This window comes from Mus caroli, chromosome 16 (assembly GCF_900094665.2).
Source record: "Mus caroli chromosome 16, CAROLI_EIJ_v1.1, whole genome shotgun sequence".
Lineage (NCBI taxonomy): Eukaryota > Metazoa > Chordata > Mammalia > Rodentia > Muridae > Mus > Mus caroli.
In genome coordinates, this window is record NC_034585.1 from 89045379 (window position 1) to 89065992 (window position 20614).

Below are 20614 nucleotides of genomic sequence, written 5' to 3' on the forward strand. Positions count from 1 at the left end.
CATGTACATCCAGGGGAAGAGCTGGGGCCATGCATGCATGTACATCCAGGGGAAGAGTCTGGGCTATGCATGCATGTACATCCAGGGGAAGAGCTTGGGCCATGCATGCATGTGCATCCAGGGGAAGAGTCTGGGCTATGCATGCATGTACATCCAGGGGAAGAGTCTGGGCTATGCATGCATGTACATCCAGGTTCCGTGGAACCACGGGAGAAGTGAGAGTTGTAAGATAGAGAACCAGATGGGGAGAAATGAGTGGTTTATGTAAGTATTTTCCTAATAAGCATGCAAATATATCAAGGTTCTCTGTAGTTGTCCTTTTGGTATGAATTCATGAAAGTCCTTATTCACTTTTACTTCCCTTACGTTTTCTGCTTTCTAGCAAACTTTGAGAAAAAAAAAAGTTACGACTAGTATGAAATGTAAAAAATGTTAAAATGTGAAAAAGAAAAAATGTTAAGCACTAATATTAATTTTGGTTATATTCTAAATAGTATTTTCTGAATAACATTTTTATATAAAAAGTAATTAAATAAAAAGTCCTTAGAAAAATTGTGGGCATGTTTTAAACTATTACACAGTGGGCCTCTTAGTGTGATTGTGGTTGATTGAGTTTTAAGCTGTTGTTTTACTCCATAGGTGTCTAGGAGCATGGTACATCAGGAAGTCAACACTGAGCCGTATGAGCCGTTTGAAACACAACAGGTGAGTCAAAGAGCACTACATTGTTTGTATACATCAGTTTTGTTGCCATATATTTGAATTGGACCAAACTAGTCTCAAAATGGAATAAGCTTTAGACTATAGACTACAACAAAAACTTTTTTGTTGAAATTTGAGAAGGGGGCAAAGTTAATTCAAAGGATACTGGCTTTGTGCTAACTTACGCGGTGATCATATATTAATTTATAGATAAGGTTATTTATATGAATGACATCAGAAGATTAAAAAAAAAGAAGATAAAAAGACCTGAGCCACTTTAAGAAAGGTTCAGTTACGAAGTTTGTTAATATACTACAAAGGTTATTTAACCAGCTCTGTAGTTTCAAAATGGTACTAGATAAACTTCATGTACCCTTTTCCTCAAAAATGCTCATAAAATAGGAGTGCCTGTGTCTCAGTATGTTCTCTGACAGTAAAAGTCTTATCTTGTTTAAAGATAAAGCATTACCACTAGTATTTATTATTGTTCTGGAACTATTAACTAATAAAATTTAGGAACAAGAAAGAAAAGGAGAAGGTATAAGTATCATTATTTACAGAAATTAAGGCCAGAATAATTGAAAAGTAATTGTATAGAAGATATATATTTTCCATATACTAAGATGAACTATTAAGAGATAATATTCCATTCTTAGTGGCAAAAATTGATAGCAAGATGCTAAACTGCTATTGAGAGCCTTAGTGAAGAGATGACATGCCTGTATACTTGGATAGTATGATAATGAAAAGATTAATTTTTTCCCCTAGTTTTGTTTCTTACTTCAGGACATCCTTACTACACTTGTGAATCTAAACAGAGTTTAGTAGTTCTCTATTGTAATACAACAAATTACCTCAAAATCTATTGACTTAAAATAGAAAAAAAATTTTTTTTTGCTCTGTCAACCAATTCCTCTTGGTCAGAAACCCAGGAGCAGGTTAGGAATTCTGGTTTGGGGAGAATAAATATTCTTATCACAGGAAGATTTTACAAATCCATAAGAAAAAAAAGAATTGATGTGAATATACAGTATACAATAAAAGAAGTGTTGGTGGTTTTAGATATTAACAAATGAGTTCCACATGCATGGTAGCATGCACATGTAGCTTTCTGGGGAATGCAGTATGGAGTTACCTGTGCTCAAATAGGTATGTGAAGACCAGTAAACAGATACTTAAATATTTACTTTGTTTATACTTGAAACAACCCAAAAGTAGATACAATTTCAGCACCCAGCACCTGTGGCTGAGATGTGGCCATGTGTTGTAATGCTGTGCTGTTGTTTAACACTGAAGCAGCTGTAGTAGACACAATTATGTGGCCCATGCTGTCTGAACAAGACCTTCATAGTTACCAAAACTTATATTAAAGAGCCATTAAGTTGTTTTCAGTACACCTTGCTAGAGATTATAAAAACGAAATTGAAAATCATCTACATTTGTTTCATCTCTGCTAAGTTTTTGTTTGTTTTCTTGAGACAAGGTCTTACAATAAACACTTGGCTGGCCTGGAACTCAGTATGTAGACCAGGCAGGCCTCAGATTCATAGAGATCCACTTGCCTCTGCCTCCTTAATGCTAGGATGCCCAGCCTCTGGTAATATTTGAAGATACAACCTTACTTTCACATTTACATATAGTTATACTATATCTTTTAAAAGATGGCAGTCTTGTTTTAATGCATCTGAAATTTGCACTCTTCTGTTTGTACCTGTTAGAGAACTATAACATGTTTGTATTTCTTTACAATAGTAGGTGAAAAATTCTTTGATCTCTGAATTGTTGAACACCTAGACTGTCTGCTACAGTGCTGTAGTGTGCAGTTCTCTGTTTAACACTACATACACTGAGTAGATGGGCTCTTACTCAGGATCTTACTCTGTACTTAGCTCTAAATCAGGTAGACTCTGTTGTTTAGTAAGTCATTGTTCAAAACTTTACTCAGCCTTGGAAATAGTCACAAATGCTGTTTTGAAAGCAGTTCTTAGTTTCATGGTATTGAGACCAGTCAAGGTAGTTGGTAGCTTTTCAACTATTGAGATTTGTATTTGAATCTTAGGACTACAGTTTTCTCCCAGGACTTTGAGAAGTTGCTTCACACCTCTCACCCTTGGTTTTCTGACCTATAAAAGGCAAAAATTACATATTTCTTATAAAAATGTGATGAAGTTTAAATATAATAACATGAAGGTGCCATTTAATGTCTCGACTATCTCTGTTGGTGACTTGGGATGTGGAAGTTGTCTATAATACCTTATGTGCTGTGATGCTTTTGCCAAATTGAGAATGAAAACAGAGGTAACTGAAGTGTTTACCATCGAGCCTTGCTTGTAGGTAGTACATAGTAGGTTTGACAGTTTCATTTAGACATGGGCTACATCTGGAGTGCTAAAGCCCCAGTCTGGACAGACATAAGCTGAGCCTCCTGCCAGAGCACTCTGCAGTTGCTGTGCTGTGGCCATTCGCAGTGCTTTGATAAGGTGTGCATCATTTCAGTTACTTGATTCCCTGCCCTTTTAGTTGCAAAGTGCTTAGGTGCTAGGGGGAGGGGGCGGGGCAAAGAGGTTGTTTAAGATGGCCCAGGTTTGTGCCTGTGGGGTTGCTTTCTGCAGCGTGACTGCCACAGAAGTGCGTTCTCTGAACCTGGAGGTTTCCTGTACCCCACAGTACTTTCTTCAGACATCCATGTGATTCCACAGTTCTAGCAGAAAGACAGCTTTTGAAAAAAGCCTTCCATAAAGTGACATTTATTGTTTGTCAACACTTCATAGTATAATATCACATCTTCTTTTTCTGATTGTTTTGATTTGAAGATAATCCATAGTAGATAACAGAAAGCAGTTCATTAGGTCATAATTTAATTTGTTTTTTTTTAATTACCAACAACTTGGTTGACATTTGGTAATGTCAACACTAATCTGTTCAACTTGTCTTTAAAATGTATGTATAATCAACCTTTAAAACCGAACAATAGTCCCTAATGTTAATTATAGAAATTAACATTCTAATTAAACTTTGATCTGTCATTATGCTCCTAAGAAACAAACTCTCAGAACTAATTAATGTATAGATTGGGAAGTTAATCACAAGCTGGCTCTGGGGTCGTGTGAGGGAGAGCTAGTCCTGCTCCTCAGTGCTGCAGCAGTCAGGAGAGCAGAGCCTTCCTCTCACCTGGGCGGGCAGCCCAGTGGAGCTGGCTCTGCCCCTTGCTGGCTGCAGCATTGGGTGAGCTAACCAGAGCAGTGCTGGAGAGCTTGACCTGGTGGTGTGGGTGTGGGAGAGCTGGCAGGTTGACCAGCTCATCAGCTACCACCCAGGCCCAGATCCAGAGCTTCCAGTTGGCTCACCTAAACATCTTCCCCTGTATGAAATGCTGGAGTAGATGAAGCAGCCAGTCCTGCAGATCCAAAGATGCAGGATCTGCATGACATAGGGCAGCAACAGGGTAACTGAGAGGAGTCCTGGCGATAGTGTAAAGGAAATCAGAGGCCTTGAAGCAGACCAGTGACTCATTGTAATGAACATTTGCAAGTAAAGCAGTTTGGACAAGAGGGTGCACTGTGACACACTGTGATACCCTGCAGTTTCCAGGGTAATCCTTCCAAGAGATCTTTTTTTTTTCTTCTATGGGAGAATGTTGCAATGGTAGAGGGTGGGTACAAAGGGACAGGAAGATGAGTGGGAGGGGGGTGCATGAGGTGAAAGTCACAAACCAATAAAAAGCTAAAGGAAAGTTTTATTACAAATTTCAGTAGTAAAATAATAGTGCTAGAAAAAAAAAACTGGCTCTGCTGAACAGTACTTTGTAGAGGTTTTAATTTCTGGATTATTACATTTCCCATATAAGTTTTCCTTTTCCTGTTACTCTCCTTTGAGACGGTTTGAAATAGGTCATAGATTCTCAGGAGTTGTTAATTGATGCTTTTGTGGCTTACTCCTAGGGGGACCTTTCCCAGAAGGAAAAGGAGTGCCACCTACTCAGAGAGCAGCTGAAGGTGGCGTGTGAGAACTGCGAGCAGATAGAACTCAGGAGCTCACAAGAGATCAAGGACCTGGAGGAAAAGCTGCAGCGGCACACAGAGGAAAACAAGGTAAACCTCCCTGAGACTCGGTGATGGCTGCGGTGAGTGGCAGTGTTTGTCAGCCTCAGTCAGCTGAGCTGCACCAGTGGCCACACAAGAACTCCTTCTCAGGAGCCTCTCTCACTTTTCTCTGCAGCATACCCAAGTGGCAGTGCTCTTGTAGTGATGTAGAACTTTACCAACTGTTTTGAGAAAAGGACTATAAATCTGGGATTTAATTTATCTTTAATTGCCTTGTCTGGTTGACTGAAACTCCGCTGTGTTTAATCCCAAGTTAAATTCCTGTCTGCGTTGTGAGGCACTATCAGAGGAGAGGTCACAAATGTGAGCCTGCAGCCACCCTTGTTCTACTCCAGTGGTTCTGTCTAGAACTCTTCTGACAGAGCAGTTAGGTTACTTAATATCACTGAACTTAGTTTGCTTATCTGGGTAAAACTCTGTGGTAAAGAGTGAGGGTTAATAAGTAATTGACTCTGTTACTATCCCTCATCTTCATGAGGAAATGTCAGAATAACTCATGGAGCCTGTGCTGTATTCAAGTCTCTGGAGTATCTGGTTTGAATTCTATTAGTTGAGACTGACCATCAGTTATATATAGTGAAGTGGTACCAGTTGGCAAAAAAAAAGAAAAAAGAAAAAAAAAAAGTGGCTTTAGTGGTAAGGAGATTACAGGCATGAGAAAATGATGTTCCTTTTCATAAAGGGAATGGAGAGACCCATTTAAGAAGGAAAAAAATGGTTTGAGAAGTCAGAATTAACATCTGGAATAGTACATTAAGTAGTAGGAAATTAGCTTAATTAGGAAACTCGTCTATTGGAATTGGAGTATACCTGGAAGAAAGGAGATAGAGTAAGTGTGGCAGCACTCCCAGGACCTGTTCACAGAGATCGGCCTAGGGATACCAGTAAAAAGAAAAAATTAAAGCCTACTTAGCATATGATACATGGAATGCAAACTTGAATAAACTACTTGAGCGATATAATAAAATAAAGTAATGATACAAATGTGGTATTGCCTCAGGAAGATTTGAACAGTAATCCATGTGGCCTCTTGTTTGAGTGGCAGGCAGATTCAGGCACATAGTACTTCACATAGGCATTTGGTGAGTGAAGTTTGTGATAGCGACTTCTCCAGCTTCACACACTGGTGGTCAGACTTGGTACTTTATTCACACAGCTCATCAAGCCTGTGTTTGTACAGATGTTCTCTACCTTGGGGATAGAGCGTACCCAAGAGGAAGACTGACAGAGCAGCAGCTCTGACTGCTGTTCTCTGTCTAGCTCCCCAACCCTGGAGGTTTCAGACTTCTGAGAGAGGGTCTTACTGCGTAACCTAGGTTGGGCTCAATGGCCAATCTCATGGCCTTTTATCTCAGACGTGTTGGGAGCATAGGCAGGCAGCCCATACCAGGTTCTTCTAGTGCCTTTTCTTTTTTGTGTGGTTTGCATCTGATGTCAAGATTGTACTCAAGAACATGGTGAGTCCAGTTACGCCATCCCTCAAACAACAGGTTTGTTCAGTTCTAGACTTAGTTCGTGAACTGTGTACCCTCTTAAATTTTGAATCTGAGTTTCTTCGGTTGTGTCTACAAGAGTAGGTGGGAATGAATATGATCATTTCCTTTTATGAAGCAGCACGTGAACTCAGGTCAGAGTTTAACTGTGAGCATTGCGCTAATGCACATGATTTTAACTCTTTATGCTTTCATAACTGATTTCCTATAGGCAGTTTTGCCAAGCAGGTTCTCATCCTGTTGCATAACCATCTCACTTTCAAAAAACCAGATCACAGGTGAGATCATTGGCCCAGAGTGCAAACAGAGGTGGCCTGGCTTCCACTGGCATAGCAAGCAGATTTACATTGATCTTGGAGGTAAAAATGACCATGTAGATACAGGAGCTTGTAAGGATGGTAGGCATGGGGTCATCTAAGTCACAGAAGGGAAGGGATGTGTTTGGAATCAGCAAGATTCTATTAGAAAGGAAAATGTGGACAAGACCAGCCTAAGGGGACATCAGAACTTCACAGTTCCACTCCTGCCACTTTTTTTTTTTTTTTTTTTTTTTGGTTTTTCGAGGCAGGGTTTCTCTGTGTAGCCTTGGCTGTCCTGGAACTCACTTTGTAGACCAGGCTGGCCTCGAACTCAGAAATCCGCCTGCCTCTGCCTCCCGAGTGCTGGGATTAAAGGCGTGCGCCACCACGCCCGGCCTTCCTGCCACTTTTTAAGAGAGCCCATGTATCACATCCATTCAGGTTTGTCTTAGTCAGGGTTTCTATGCCTGCACAAACATCATGACCAAGAAGCCAGTTGGGGAGGAAAGGGTTTATTCAGCTTACACTTCCATGCTGCTGTTCATCACCAAAGAAGTCAGGACTGGAACTCAAGCAGGTCAGGAAGCAGGAGCTGATACAGAAGCCATGGAGGGATGTTCTTTACTGGCTTGCTTCCCCTGGCTTGCTCAGCCTGCTCTCTCAGCCCAGAGATGGTCCCACCTACAAGGGGCCTTTCCCCCTTGATCACTAATTGAGAAATTGCCTTATAGTTGGATCTCATGGAGGCATCTCCTCAACTGAAGCTCCTTTCTCTGTGATAACTCCAGCTGTGTCAAGTTGACATAAAACTAGCCAGTACAAGGCTGTTCTCCTCTGAAGTGGGACTCAGGCTTGCAGGAAGTCTAGTTAGCAGGGCCATCGTCAAAAACATAGAAACCCTGGTTTCTAAGGCATAAGAGAAAAGGGGAGAAATGGCCTCTTGGGTCTGTATCATTTTTGACTTTAATGCCATTACTTCCTATTACATTTGAGTAGTTAAATGTAGGGTGCACCATCCTTTTGAAGGAGAAAGCCCGTGTTTTTGTAACTGAATCTTTGTTCTCAGTGTGTTCTGAACCAGCAGGATCAGGACCTCAAGAATTAAGAAATTAGTCTTTGTTTAGCAAATAGGAGTACAGAGTTTTATTGAGCATGTATTGGTAGTTGTGGAATTTGAAACTGGACACTGTTTAACATTTCCATGTTCACATATCTCAAAACTAGCAGTTACATACGGAGCTGAGGTCTGGGAGTGGTGCTGACCCTCGCCCTCCAGGAAGGGAACCAGCATTGCCTCCGGTGTGTCTCTGCCACACTGCCTGAAATCCAGGCAGGCGGTCAATCCAGATGCCTTTAATGGCCAGCCACGGGCATCTCATTTGCATTTCTAGAAACAAAGCCTACTGGACTTGCCAGCTAAAACATATGCAGGTTACTTGTAGGTAGGGAACCGTGTAGGCTGAAGCGTGTGGGTACACAGAGTTCTTCAGAGTACCTTCCTGCAGGGAGTGCACCTGGTCGCATGTGGCTGTGCTGTGAGGATGCCGCTCCCTGGACTTGAGCTGCTGCATATGCTGAGACACTGTCAGGTTCTTTTCCTCTCTAGAAAGTATTGCCATGATTATTCATATATTTTCTAAAATGCTTTTAGATCTCAAAGACAGAATTGGACTGGTTCCTCCAAGATTTGGACAGAGAGATTAAAAAGTGGCAACAAGAGAAAAAAGAAATCCAAGAAAGATTAAAAGCCCTGAAGAAAAAAATTAAAAAGGTTATCAATACCAGTGAAATGTAAGTAACAGTTAAAGGACGGCTGGCATTGTTTTAATATCCTGACGCTTCTGATTCTTGTCATTTCTTCTTTGTATTTCATTTCATAAGTATAGACCTTTATAGGGGCTGGAGAGATGACTCAGTGTTAAGAGCATTGGATGCTCCTCCTGAGGGCCCAAGTTCAATTCCCAGCAGCCATGTGGCAGCTCACAACTGTCTGTAATCCAGCTTCAAGCAGTTTGACACCTTCACACTGCAGACAAAACACCAGTGCGCATAAAATAAGAATAAATAAATCATTTTAAAAAGACCTTTGTAGTACTACTTTCACAGTGGTTTTATATCATTTAAAAAACATTAATTGAAAAGTTCTCTCACCTAGAAATTTGTCTGAGCTGGCATGTTTTCAGGTAAATTGCATAAAAGTGAGAGTAGCCTAAAACCAAGTCTTTAAAGGCCCAGCTGCTGTTTGGAGGAGCATTACTGTGAACGTTAGCTTTTCTTTCTTACTGACCACAGAGGGGTAGGTCTACATGTAAAATCCTGTCAAACATGAAAGCTCAGGGGTAATGATTTTATTCTTACTTTTTAACCATAAATCTTCAGATTATTAGCATTTGGTCCTGTGATATGCAGGGTTTGTTAATAACTGCAGGTCTTGGGCATAATTGTCACAGAGGCTTTATCTGAGACAGTCTCAGAGTATTGTCCATTGCCTAGATTAGAGTGACCTGTGTCCCATGTCTAGTCTTGGTTAGTGACTGCCTTCCCACCCTGTTCTGAGCGGTACCATCCCTAAGTGCACGGGCCTGAACTGTGAAGGAATCTATAGTTCAGTGTGAGCCAGCGATGTGGTGAGCTGGAGAGTGAGGCAGCAAGCAGCTTTCCGTGTGTCTGTCTGCTCATGCTTGAGGCCGTGCCTTGACTTCCCTCTGTGATGGCCTCCTACTTAGAAGTGGGAGCTGACACAAACCCTTTGCCCTAAGTTTGGTTCAGTTATGATGTATATCTCAGTGTTATAGTCACTGTTGTATTGCTCTGAAGAGACCTTGACCACAGCAACTCTTACAAAAGAAAGTGTTTAATTGGGGTGTGCTTTCTATGTCAGAGGCACGGTCCATTGTTAGCATGGTGGGGAGCACAGGGAGGTAGGTGCTTAGAGCAGTAGCTGAGAGCTGCATCCTGATCCATGGGAGGAAAAGGAGACATCTGGGCCTGGCATGAGTTTTAGAAACCTTAAAGCCTACCTCCAGTGACACAGTTCCTCCAGAAAGGCCACACCTACTCAAGGCCATGTCTTTTAACCCTTTGTGATTCTTTGAAATAGTTCCACTTCCTGGTGACCATACAATCAAATGAGTCTATGGGGGCCTCAAACCTCCATAACAGCAACAGAAAACAATTTAGAACAAGCCCTGACTCTGTGACCCATTCCTAAACTCCTGCTGTTCAGCACAGTTCTATACGATCCCTCAGTTTAGTTTCTGCTACTGTAGCAAGACACCAAGCTCAGGAACTTACCAGCTGTTGTGTTTGCTGATGATCTAGCCATCTGGACTGGGAGCCTGGCTGAACCATGCGTCTGTTCTCGCCAGTAGCCCTATATGTAACTGTCCTCCTGAAGGTTGACAGTATGTGATGGCAGCACCAGAATTATGTCATTTGATTGCATAAAAGTAGTTTCATGGAAACAATAAGTAAAACTTGCTCTAAAGGGGTGATCTAAGTTCACAGGGTGCTTCTGTGAGCATGGGTACAGTTTACTGTGTGAGTTTGTAGTAAAAAAACCTGAGAGGTAATGAAGCGTTTGTGACTGCTTTTACAGGTCTGCCCAGAAAACTGATGGAATGGATAAGGAATGTGAACCACGTCCGCTCCAGTCCCCGGGATTCAGGCAACTAAGCTCTGCTTACTCTTAGTTACTCGCTCTCACTAGACTTCCAAGTACACTGTTGTTTATCTGTTTCTCTTAGATACTTCTCAGGACTCGAATATGTATATATTTCAGGACTCTACTTTTATTTCCCATTGTCAGTATAAAAATGCCTAGACTTAGCTACTTTGATTGACTCTTTTTTTTGTTTATTTGTTTTGTTTTAAGTAGGGTCTCAACTGTGTAGTCCTGGCTGTCCTAGAACTCCCTTTGTAGACCAGGCTGGCTTTCAAGTTCTGGGATTATTAGCATATGCCTCCATGCCTGGCTCTCCCCCCACCCCCTTTAAATAACTTGAAACTAAAAATGTACTTGAAACACGCTTCTGAGGTGGCTGTGACTTAGTGGCAACAGTGTTTTCCTGGCATGCAGGAGCATGGCCTGGTCCCATCCCCATCAGTAGAAAGCACCTTTTGTGCCACCTGAAACTCTATTCTCAACATGGAGTTACAGTGTGTTGCTCTGTTATTGCAACTTTGTTGCATAGTTTTCCTGTATAATCCTTACTAATTAATACTGTGTTATTCTGTACAGTACTAGGTCTAGGGAATCAGCAGTTGTATTTTGCTTTGCTCCTTTAATGTAGTCTGCATACTCGGTTCCCATCGTCTCTGTGCCTCTCTTAGTGTGATAGTATATGGCCGTGATGGAGCCGGAAGTCACAGTAAGCAGACATCCCAGACTTACACCCTGCAGGGTTTTCTTTTGTGCAGATCATAGACTTTAGTGTCTATGAGTGTAGGTCACGACACTCGAGAGGGACTATGGGAGAGTTTACGAGTTGAAGAGTAAATGTATTTGAAATAAAAACAAAAGCAGAGTGATGGTAGGAAGGAAGGGTAGGCCGTCTGAAGAAAGTCAGAGCACCTCATTCTAATTGCCATAGTGAAACTCAGGACTCTATGCTAGCTTTAGATCATGTGGCCATGAACATCGTTGGACAGGTCGCCTTTTCCTTTTCTTACAAATGCTTCATAGTGGAATTTCTTGCATAAAAGACAGCGTTTGAGAACAGTTACAGTCCTGAGGAATCACACTCAGCTAACCTCTGGTCTTCAGACACACACTCACACAACATACACACAGTCACACAAAGCCAACAAAGTCACACAAATACACTGGTGAGGTGCCCCTGTGTGCGCCTCTGTACTTACTCCAGAGACGTTCCTTTGATTCCTTATATCCTTTTGATCACTTGTAAAGTGTAGCGAGCACAGTGTGTCTGAATTGAGGCAGGAAGTTAGTCTAGAAAGTGTGATGTGATTTCAAAGCTGACCTGGCATGTGACATCCTTGTGATCTCAATGGCTGGATTTGGTTTCAAGGGTTTTTTTTCCTTATTCTTCACAGCAGTGCACTCACAGATGAGAAGACAAAAGTTGAAGAGTCTGTCAGGAGAGGGAAAGAGCTCTATGAAGAGAGTCACCAGAGAGCTGTGGCTGCAGAGGTGAGTCCAGGGCGCGAGGGAGCAGCAGGCAGAGGGCAGAGAGGGCCTTTGCTCTACTAATATTGATGTTAGAATAATGCTATTTCAGAAGCTAGGACGGTAAGAAGTAGGCTGACATCCATAATCTCATTTCTAAATAAAATAATGGTTATTTTTCTTTGCCTGAATTTTTTTAGTTTTTTAGTTTTAGGTTTTTTTTTTTAATTTATTTATTTTATGTATATGAGTACACTGTAAGCTGTACAGATAGTTGTGAGCCTTAATGTGGTAGTTGGGAATTGAATTTAGGACCTCTGCTCACTCCAGTCAACCCCGCTTGCTCTGGTCAGCCCCGCTCACTCAGTCCCTGCTGACTCCAGGCCAAAGATTTATTATTATAAATAAGTACACTGTAGCTGTCTTCAGATGCACCAGAAGAGGTCGTCAAATCTCATTACGGATGGTTGTAAGCCACCATGTGGTTGCTGGGATTTGAACTCAGGACCTTCAGAAGAGCAGTCAGTGCTCTTAGCCGCTGAACCATCTCTCCACCCCGATTTTTAGTTTTTATTCCTTCTTTTCAGTACTAGGACTTCATGCTTGCCAGGCAAGCATACCACTGAGTTACATCCCTAAACCCAAAATTTTATACTTGTTTCAGAATTGTACCCATAAATAAATATACACACATGTACATACATGCGTGCATACATGCATATATATACATATGTGTATATGTGTATATATACATATATATAATTTTATAGCATTTTTATTTAACATAATAATTTAGTTATATCTTATACTTTTCATGGACTGCCTTATATTTAATCAAGTGACATACCATGAGATATATCAGTATTTACTAATCCTTCAGAAACAAATGTAAAGAACCTTCTGGGCTGAGAGATGCCTCTCTGTTGGCAAAGTGCTTGTACTTGCTGAACAACTATGAGGACCTGAGGTCCATCCCTAGAATTCGTACTTTTTAATAACCTGGCATTAGGGAGGCAGAGATAGACAGATCCCTGAGGCTCACCCACAAGCCAGCTTGCCCTACTTAGCAAGTTGAAGGCTAGTGAGAGACCTTATCTTAACCAAACAAAAAAGGTAGATGTCACCTCAGAAATGGCACCAGGGATTGTCCTCTTGACCTCTATTTGTGTGCACATGTGTATGTATATACATATCCATTACCTACTTAATAAAATATATTCCTGACTGGGGTAGTGACTTGTAATTCTCACCAAGAAGCAGAGATAGGGAAATGACAAGTCTAAGAACGTCCTATTCCTAAATATAAAATAAAAAGCTATGTATGTGTAAATTTAGGTGTCTGTTTGAGTATTCCTCCATCCTAGAGAAATATACATCAATATTGGTATACTATTTTAAAAACTGAAGCAAAGAAAGTGGTTTTGCATAACGCCTAGCTTTTATTTTATTTCTAAAATGTAATTTCTGACACTTATTTTAGAACCAAGTTCTGTTTGTTATTAAGTGCATCTATGGTTTTTCTGGGAAACTGAGGAAAGAATTAATTTGGACAGTCTGGAAATAGCAGACTTCCCAGTTACCCATCAACCATGCAGTGTTTCTAAGAGTTGCTGGGTAAGGAGCCAGCGTATAACACTGTGCTAAGCTCACAACAGCATACCCACCTCCAATTTTCTCACCCTATTCAGCTCACGTTTTATGCTGCATAGCAGCAGGTTTGGTGGTGGGCCCTGTCCAGGTTAATGACCTGGATTAAAATGAGGTATTCTGCGTCTCCTGCACTGTTACATAACAGCCAGTTACTTTGTAGGGAAAGCTGAATGCATGCCCTAGACGTTAGTGCTGCAGATCCCTCTGGGGAAGCGTTGGCCTCTGGGTCCTGACAAGCTGGCCCTGAGCTTGTGTGCAGCTTAAGCAGAAAGTCATGGTGTCCTGTCATTAATGTACATGCTTTGGGTGTCGTTTTCAAATTCTCCTTCCTTTTCACCTGGTGAAATTACAATGTAATCATTTTCTGAGGAGCTTGTCATCATCGTACTTCATTTAAAGAGAAACTGGAAAGCACTTTGCAATGCTTACATGTCAGTTTTTTAAGTACACGTCTTTTTTTTACATGTCAATTTTTTTTGCACACATCTTCATTTGTAGAATATTTACAAAATATTTATCCTCTAATGTATGGACAGGTGTCTGTTCTTGAAAACTGGAAAGATCGAGAAGTATGCAAACTGCAGGGCGTGGCATCACAATCAGAAGCCTATCTTAAAAGCCTCAAGCTGATGAGCAGGTACCCGGCCCCTCACTGTTATTCCCATTAAAGCTAGAGAAACTTGAATGAAAAAAGTTATTTATACTGTCCCTCCCCACCGCCTTCCAGAGCCATGCCCCATCCCGAACCAAACAATCTTATGTTTGCCCCTACCCCCAGCACACACAAAAATGAAAATAAACAAACGGGGAAGAATCTAGTATGACAAAAAATAGCAAAACAAAGCCAAAAATGCCCAAAAGTAAAACCATAGAATTCATTTTGTGTTGGCCATTCCCAATGAGACTCCAGTGGAGAAGATTGATTCTCTCTTGGTCCAAAATTTACAGTTTCAAAAAATACTTTTTATTATGTGTTTGTTTCTGTTTACCTTTAAATGCTTTTACTTTTTCCTGTCTGTAAAGTGGATACGATGAAGTTTCCTATTTTAAAATTTTCCAGTGATTCTGCAACGTATCCTGATGTGGAGTATGATATACTTTCATGGGAGTCATTTCTTTCTACTGTAAGAGAAGAGATCGAGAACAAAAAGGTAAGTCAGAAAATGTCATAATTGTACTGAGATCATGATGGTTTTAATTCTCAGGAGACTACTGTCAATATTTAAAACACCTTTATTTAATGTTGTCAATTGTTTTTATTGAACTATTAGGAATTTTTCATGAAATCTGTGATTTTTAAATTATCTTAGAGCATTTGCTTAGCATGCACAAGGCCCAGGGTTCACTTCTGAGCACTAAGAAAAGAAAAGCAGGAATTGCCGAATCTTCCCAGTGTTTGGAAGATAGTGAGAAACAGTTGTCTTGCTCCAGTGACCCTGGGGCCTGGGAGGTCCGCCCTGCCTGCCTTTGCTGCCTCAACCCACTAGAAGCCTGTGGGTTAAAAGCCTGTGGGTTTGTTTGTTTGTTTTTGGAAAGATTATTTTAAAGTTTTGTCATACTCTTAGTCATGTCAGTTATCTGATAAGAAAAAAAATATTAACTGCAAATAGTGGTTTTCTTTTGGAATTTTTTTTAGAAACTTCACATTTTCCCTTCTCCCCACAGTCTCAGTTTGAAGACCATATTAAGGCCATTAAGAATGGCTCTCGACTCAGTGACCTTTCCAGTGTGCAGCTTTCTGAGGTTTCATTTCCTGGTTGTTCCACGGTGAGTAAGTCAGTGTAAAGAAATGCATAGCCGCAGCGTCTTCCTAAAGTGTCCAGCGTAGTTTGATTTTACTGTTTTCTGAAAATAGGAAAGGGTTAGTCTTAATGTTTCCATGTTGGTGTTATGTGTAGCTTTCAAGCTTTCAACATTTTAATGTAAATGGATCAGTGTTTCTATATACAGGCATGAGAACAGAACTAAGATACGCTGTGATCTGTTTCTGTCACTTTCATGTAACATGTGTCTTTTTTTTCTTGATGCAAGTGTGTGTGAGAGAAAGAGGGAGACAGACAGACAGACCACTACATGTAGTCTAGGATATAAAAAAAACAGTCTGAGTAACAGATATGTGAAGTTTAATTTCACCATCTGAAATTAAACTTCTTGATACTTGGTGGTATAAGTCTTAAGTCTGTTTCCTCAGCAGATACAAAGCAAACAGTGCTACATGTAAGACATGCAGGACTTTATTGGACTTTATATAATTTTGTAAATTTCAAAATTTTCAAAATTATAATTTCAAATTTTTTTCATGTTCAAAATTCTGAGATTTCTCAGAGTACCAGGAACTTGTGTAAAAAAGTATCCTTGGATCCTGTATTTTGCGCCTCATATCTCCGTCATTTGTTCACTGGGTATCTGATAGTGACGAAGATTAAATGTGTGCTCAGAGCTCTCAGTGCTACAGGCTTGGACCTCAAGACCACAGTCACAAAGAAAGCATGCTGGTGTTTTTCCCAGCCACTGGTGGAGATGCTCCAGTAACATAGATCCTCTTCTAGGGTAGGAAAGGGAGCTGAAAATAAAAGATACGCATAGTCTGTGCTTTGGGAAGGGACCTGAGGAACACTGCAGGTCCAGGAAGGACCCAGGTGTGGTCATGAGGCAGGCTGTGGTTTATGTTTCTAGTCAGAAGTTGTGATTAGATCAGTGCTTAGCAAAGATGAAATTGAGGGAGGAGTGGATGAGAGGACAAGGCTTCTCCTTGGCCTACAACCCTCACCCTCTGTAGTGTGTAGAGGAGAGGAGACTGTAGTTGAGATCAGTACAGAGGAAGGAAGACCTGTGCTGCTCACGAGACTAGAGCAGTGTGGCTATATGAAAAAATCTGGGTCAAGGGTGGGGTGAGAGACTGCTGCTGAGCCTGGATGGGGTTTTGTTTTGTTTTGTTTGTTTTGTTTTATTGTATATAGCATTCTGCCTGTATGTATGCTTGTAGACCAGAAGAGGGCATCAGATCTCATTACAGATGGTTGGGAGCCACCATGTGGTTGCTAGGAATTAAACTCAGAACCTCTGTAAGAATAGCCAGTGGTATTAATGTCTGAGCCATCTCTCCAGCCCTCTGAACCTGGTTTTGAGCACATAGAATTTGGTTTCCCCAGATCACCCAAATGGATGTGCAGATAAGAAGTCTAGTCTAGAAAGTAAGAGGTGGCCTAGTGAGACAGGAGTCTAGGGTTGAGATCTGGCCCTCCTGCAGTACACAGAAGGTAGGAACTACAGAGAGCTGCAGGACGGGGCCTGGAGAGAGAGTGAAGCCTGCAGATGTGACCCTCCCTGCTGGTTCTCTCTCTGTCTTAGATGGTGGAGACAGCTTTGTCGAGTGCTAGGGCAGGTCATTCTGATCAGTCAGCAGGAGCTCAGCTGCAGGGCAGAGGTGTGGTTGGGCAAAGTAGAGGCCAGCTGTCAAGTTCCTAATCTTACAGAGAAAAATGATAGTTGTTTATAAGTCACACATCTGTAGGTGTTCTAATGAGAATTTATGATGCTGATTCTTTAAAAATCAATTCACTGTATTCAAGTTTGTTGAGTGAGCGTTACGCTGTGGGCATGCATACTCAGTTTGTTTTCCTCCCTGACACTCAAGGGAAGCCCTAAGTGACCGGCTGTTGTGGTCTTTACTCCACAGATCTATCCTCAGTTTCTCTCTGAGTCTTCAGGCCATGAGGATCTTGGACTGGTGGCTTGTGTAGACAGCATGACTGGAGCAGTCCTCAATGATCCTTACATGGACTCTGCTAGTGGCTGCCCAGAGGAGGTTCCAGAACTGTCGCTGGGATCACCCACCCATCAGCCAGAAGTTACTCAACCGCTTGAGCTCAAGAGGGCTAGCCAGGTGTCTCCATCAGAGCAGAGCCCTGAGGCCGATGAGAAACTATCTGGACAGGCTACTCGGTCAAGCCAGTCTCCAAAAAAGCCTTCCAACAGTATTATTGAACACCTGTCAGTGATATTCCCATGTTATACCAGGTATAACTGTGACTGTTAAATATTGCATTAACTGTTTCTTTGCAGTTTGTTGCTACTGTCCTATAGAGACAGGGTTTCATCACTGTGAATTCGCTGACCTGGAATTCATTATGTAGACTAGTCTGATCTTCCACCTGCCTCTCCTCCTGACTGCTTCGATGAAAGTTGTATGCTACCATGCATGGCCAGTGTTTTCTTGGTCAGATAAAACCATGACCAAGTACAGACTACTGTGAAAAGAACTGTGTTGTTTTGCTGAGAAAAACCAGCACTTCATTCCTTGCCTCTTGGACCACAGTAGTGTGGTGCTGGGCATTAGACCAGGGCTCTCTACATGTTAAACAAAATCTCCAACCCTGAGGTGTACATCCAGACCACAAGTGACTGCTGTCGTGTTCATATCAGGATTGAAAACATTGACCTCTAAGTTACCCAGCAGTAGAACCCATCTAAGATGTAATGAGATTTGTAATACACCAACATCATTTGCTTTGGAGTCAGTAAATGAGTTGTAAAATAATAGCTCTGTATCATAGTGGAAAAGACATAGCAAAGAACACAAACAACTTAGGTTTTGCAGACAAGAAGTCTGACTTGTTAGATTGAATTCAGTAGCACGATAGATATGTGCACGTACCACAAAGGGCTGGCTCTGTGTGGGTCTCAGGAAGAGCTCCTCAGACTCAGGCAGCAAGAGCTGCTTCTCAGGCTGCAGTGCCTACTTCCCAGTTAGGACCAGTGTCCAGGCAGAGCGAGAGAAGCAGAAGTAAGGATGTGTGCACAGCTAAAATAGCCCTTTGTACCTGCATTGTATTTTCCTTCTCAGTATTAATGGCAAATATGAGATTGAAATTTAGGAACAAAGTGGTCATTAAACATGTCTGGGGCAGCCGGTGGGGAGGTGACTCAGTTAAGTAAAGTACTGAGGCAAGCATAAGGACCCAAGCTCAGGTCCCTCTCACCCTCATAAAAAGGCGACGAAGGCAGCTGACCTCAGTAATCACAGCACAGCAGAGGCAAAGACGATAGGCAGACCCCCTATATCCTATAGGGCATCTAGGCTATCCCTTCTAAAAAACAAACAGGAGAATGATAGAGCAAGACACCCAGTGTTGACCTCTGGCTCCATGTATGTGCGCACACAGACTCAGTGCTGGTCTCTGCTGTTGGCCAACCTGATTGGTACTCAGGTCAGGTGTGGTCATCTGTCCCTTTAATCATAGTACCTGGAGACAGAGGCAGGCAGGTCTCTGTGAGGTTGAGTCCATCCTGGTCTACATTGTGACTTCCAGGCCAGCCAGGGTTACACAATGAGACCCTGTTGCAAAAACAGAAAATGTAATATTGAAATATTTTGAAGATTCGTTTGATGAATATCCTAAAAGTTATTTATTTTATGTGTGTGAGTACACAGTCTCACTCTTCAGACACACCAACAGAGGGCATTGGGATCTCATTACAGATGGTTGTGAGCCACCATATGGTTGCTGGGAATTGAACTCAGGACTTCTGGAAGAACAGAACAGTCAGTGCTCCTAACCAGTGAACCATCTCTCCAGCCCCTGTTTAATTTTTTTAGTTACATGTGTCTGGTATGATAAGCACATGAGTGTATGTGCCCATGGAGGCCAAAATAGGGTACTGGATACCTAGAGCTAGAGTTACCAGTGTCTGTGGGCCTCTGAATGATTGCTGGGGACTGAATGTGGGCCCTCTATAAGGGCCATATGCACTGCTGAACCAGTCCTTTAGTAAAACAGTGAAATTTTGTTACCCACAAGGGAAGAGTTATTCTACCTTAAACAGTTCTCTCTCTGTACAGTCACCACAGTTAACTGTGGTCCACAGATTAGTTTTTGGTGTGTGCTGATATTGAGACTGAGTTGATATTGTTATTTATCACTCACTTTTCCCTTTCAGCACTGAGCTTGCTGGGTTTATTAAGAAAGTTAGAAACAAAACCAAGAACTCATTCTCGGGATTAAGTATTGAGGAGATTGTGGAGAAAGTGACAGAACACATTGTTGATGAGCAAAAGAAGAAAAAGGTAAGATGTTCATCTTCATGCTTATTTGTAAAATGTGAGAATAAAAAGCTTCAAGCCAAACCACAGTGTAGAGAGCAGCTGACTGGAGACGGTGGCCAGACTCAGTAACTCACTTCATCTCCTCTTTCTACCTCATCACCTCGATAGCCAAATCCAGGAAAAGACAAGAAGACATCAGAGGCTCATTCTGCTGCCTCTGTGGCCAAGTCCTCCCAGAGTCCACCCTTGGCAGCTGCTGGACCATCAGCTAGAACCAAAGGCCAGAAAAAAGATGATGTCCCTGTGAGTCTCGTCTGTGTGAGTGCACAGCTCGTTTTCCTCTTTGATGGGACAGGAAGGGAACAGAATTTTTAATCCATGAACTAACCATTTTCACTTTGAAGCTTGTTTTATTTGAGACTAAAATTAGGATGCAGATTTTGCTGTATTTGAACATATATCCATATCTGATACCCAGGGCAAAGACCCTGTCTACAAGTGTCAGCCCTGGGGGGCTGGAGAGATGGCTCAGCGGTTAAGAGCACCACTGACTGTTCTTTCGAAGGTCTTGTTCAAATCTCAGCAACCACACGGTGACTCACAAACATTCATAATGAGATTTGATGCCCTCTTCTGGTGCATTTGAAGACAGCTACAGTGTACTTAGATATAATAAATAAATAAATCTTTAAAAAAAAAAAAAAACAAACAAGTGACAGCCCTGACTGTCCTGGGCATAACCCAGCTTTGTACTGTGCCTAAATTTCTGCGAATGGCCAAGTGTGTAGATCTTTTAAATCACGTGATAAAATAGTTTTTGGATAGTTTTATTCTTTGTAAGCAAGGACTTTGTACTTAAGAGTGGCTTGTGTCGCTCAGCACTGCAGTGAGCCTGGACAGCTGTGGAACAGGCATGCCAATGCTACCTCTGCCTCTTCCCTTGAGTGCCTGAGGAGATAATGGCATGGCCTATATCTACCTGAAATTTGACATGGCTGTTTAAGTCTTGTTTTCTTTTAAGAAAATTAGAATTTTGTGTTTACATAGCACATGTGTTAAATTGTTATTGTAGCTATATATAAATTTACACAGTTCTAGAATTGTTTATATCTTACAGTAAAATATCCGAGGTATGAATGTTTGTGAGCCTGTTAGCATTCACTTGTGTGAAGCTGTGACTGTCATGTTTAGCA

At 41.6% G+C, this 20614-nt stretch overlaps 1 protein-coding gene across 11 annotated transcripts in view; it reads left to right on the forward strand.

The window, feature by feature from the left end:
• Ttc3 (tetratricopeptide repeat domain 3) overlaps window positions 1-20614 on the forward strand; it is a 101334-nt gene that overhangs the window by 75107 nt on the left and 5613 nt on the right. For 8 of the 11 annotated variants that reach the window (XM_029470719.1, XM_029470712.1, XM_029470720.1 and 5 more), the window contains 11 exons: window positions 640-705; window positions 4644-4793; window positions 8249-8388; window positions 10196-10264; window positions 11653-11749; window positions 13912-14012; window positions 14436-14526; window positions 15041-15142; window positions 17055-17395; window positions 19316-19442; window positions 19590-19739. In XM_029470719.1, coding sequence (XP_029326579.1) covers window positions 640-705; window positions 4644-4793; window positions 8249-8388; window positions 10196-10264; window positions 11653-11749; window positions 13912-14012; window positions 14436-14526; window positions 15041-15142; window positions 17055-17395; window positions 19316-19442; window positions 19590-19739 — 1434 coding nt within the window. The remainder of the gene's footprint in view (window positions 1-639; window positions 706-4643; window positions 4794-8248; window positions 8389-10195; window positions 10265-11652; window positions 11750-13911; window positions 14013-14435; window positions 14527-15040; window positions 15143-17054; window positions 17396-19315; window positions 19443-19589; window positions 19740-20614) is intronic. The other 3 variants (XM_029470718.1, XM_021184393.2, XM_029470713.1) reach the window with 2 other exon arrangements.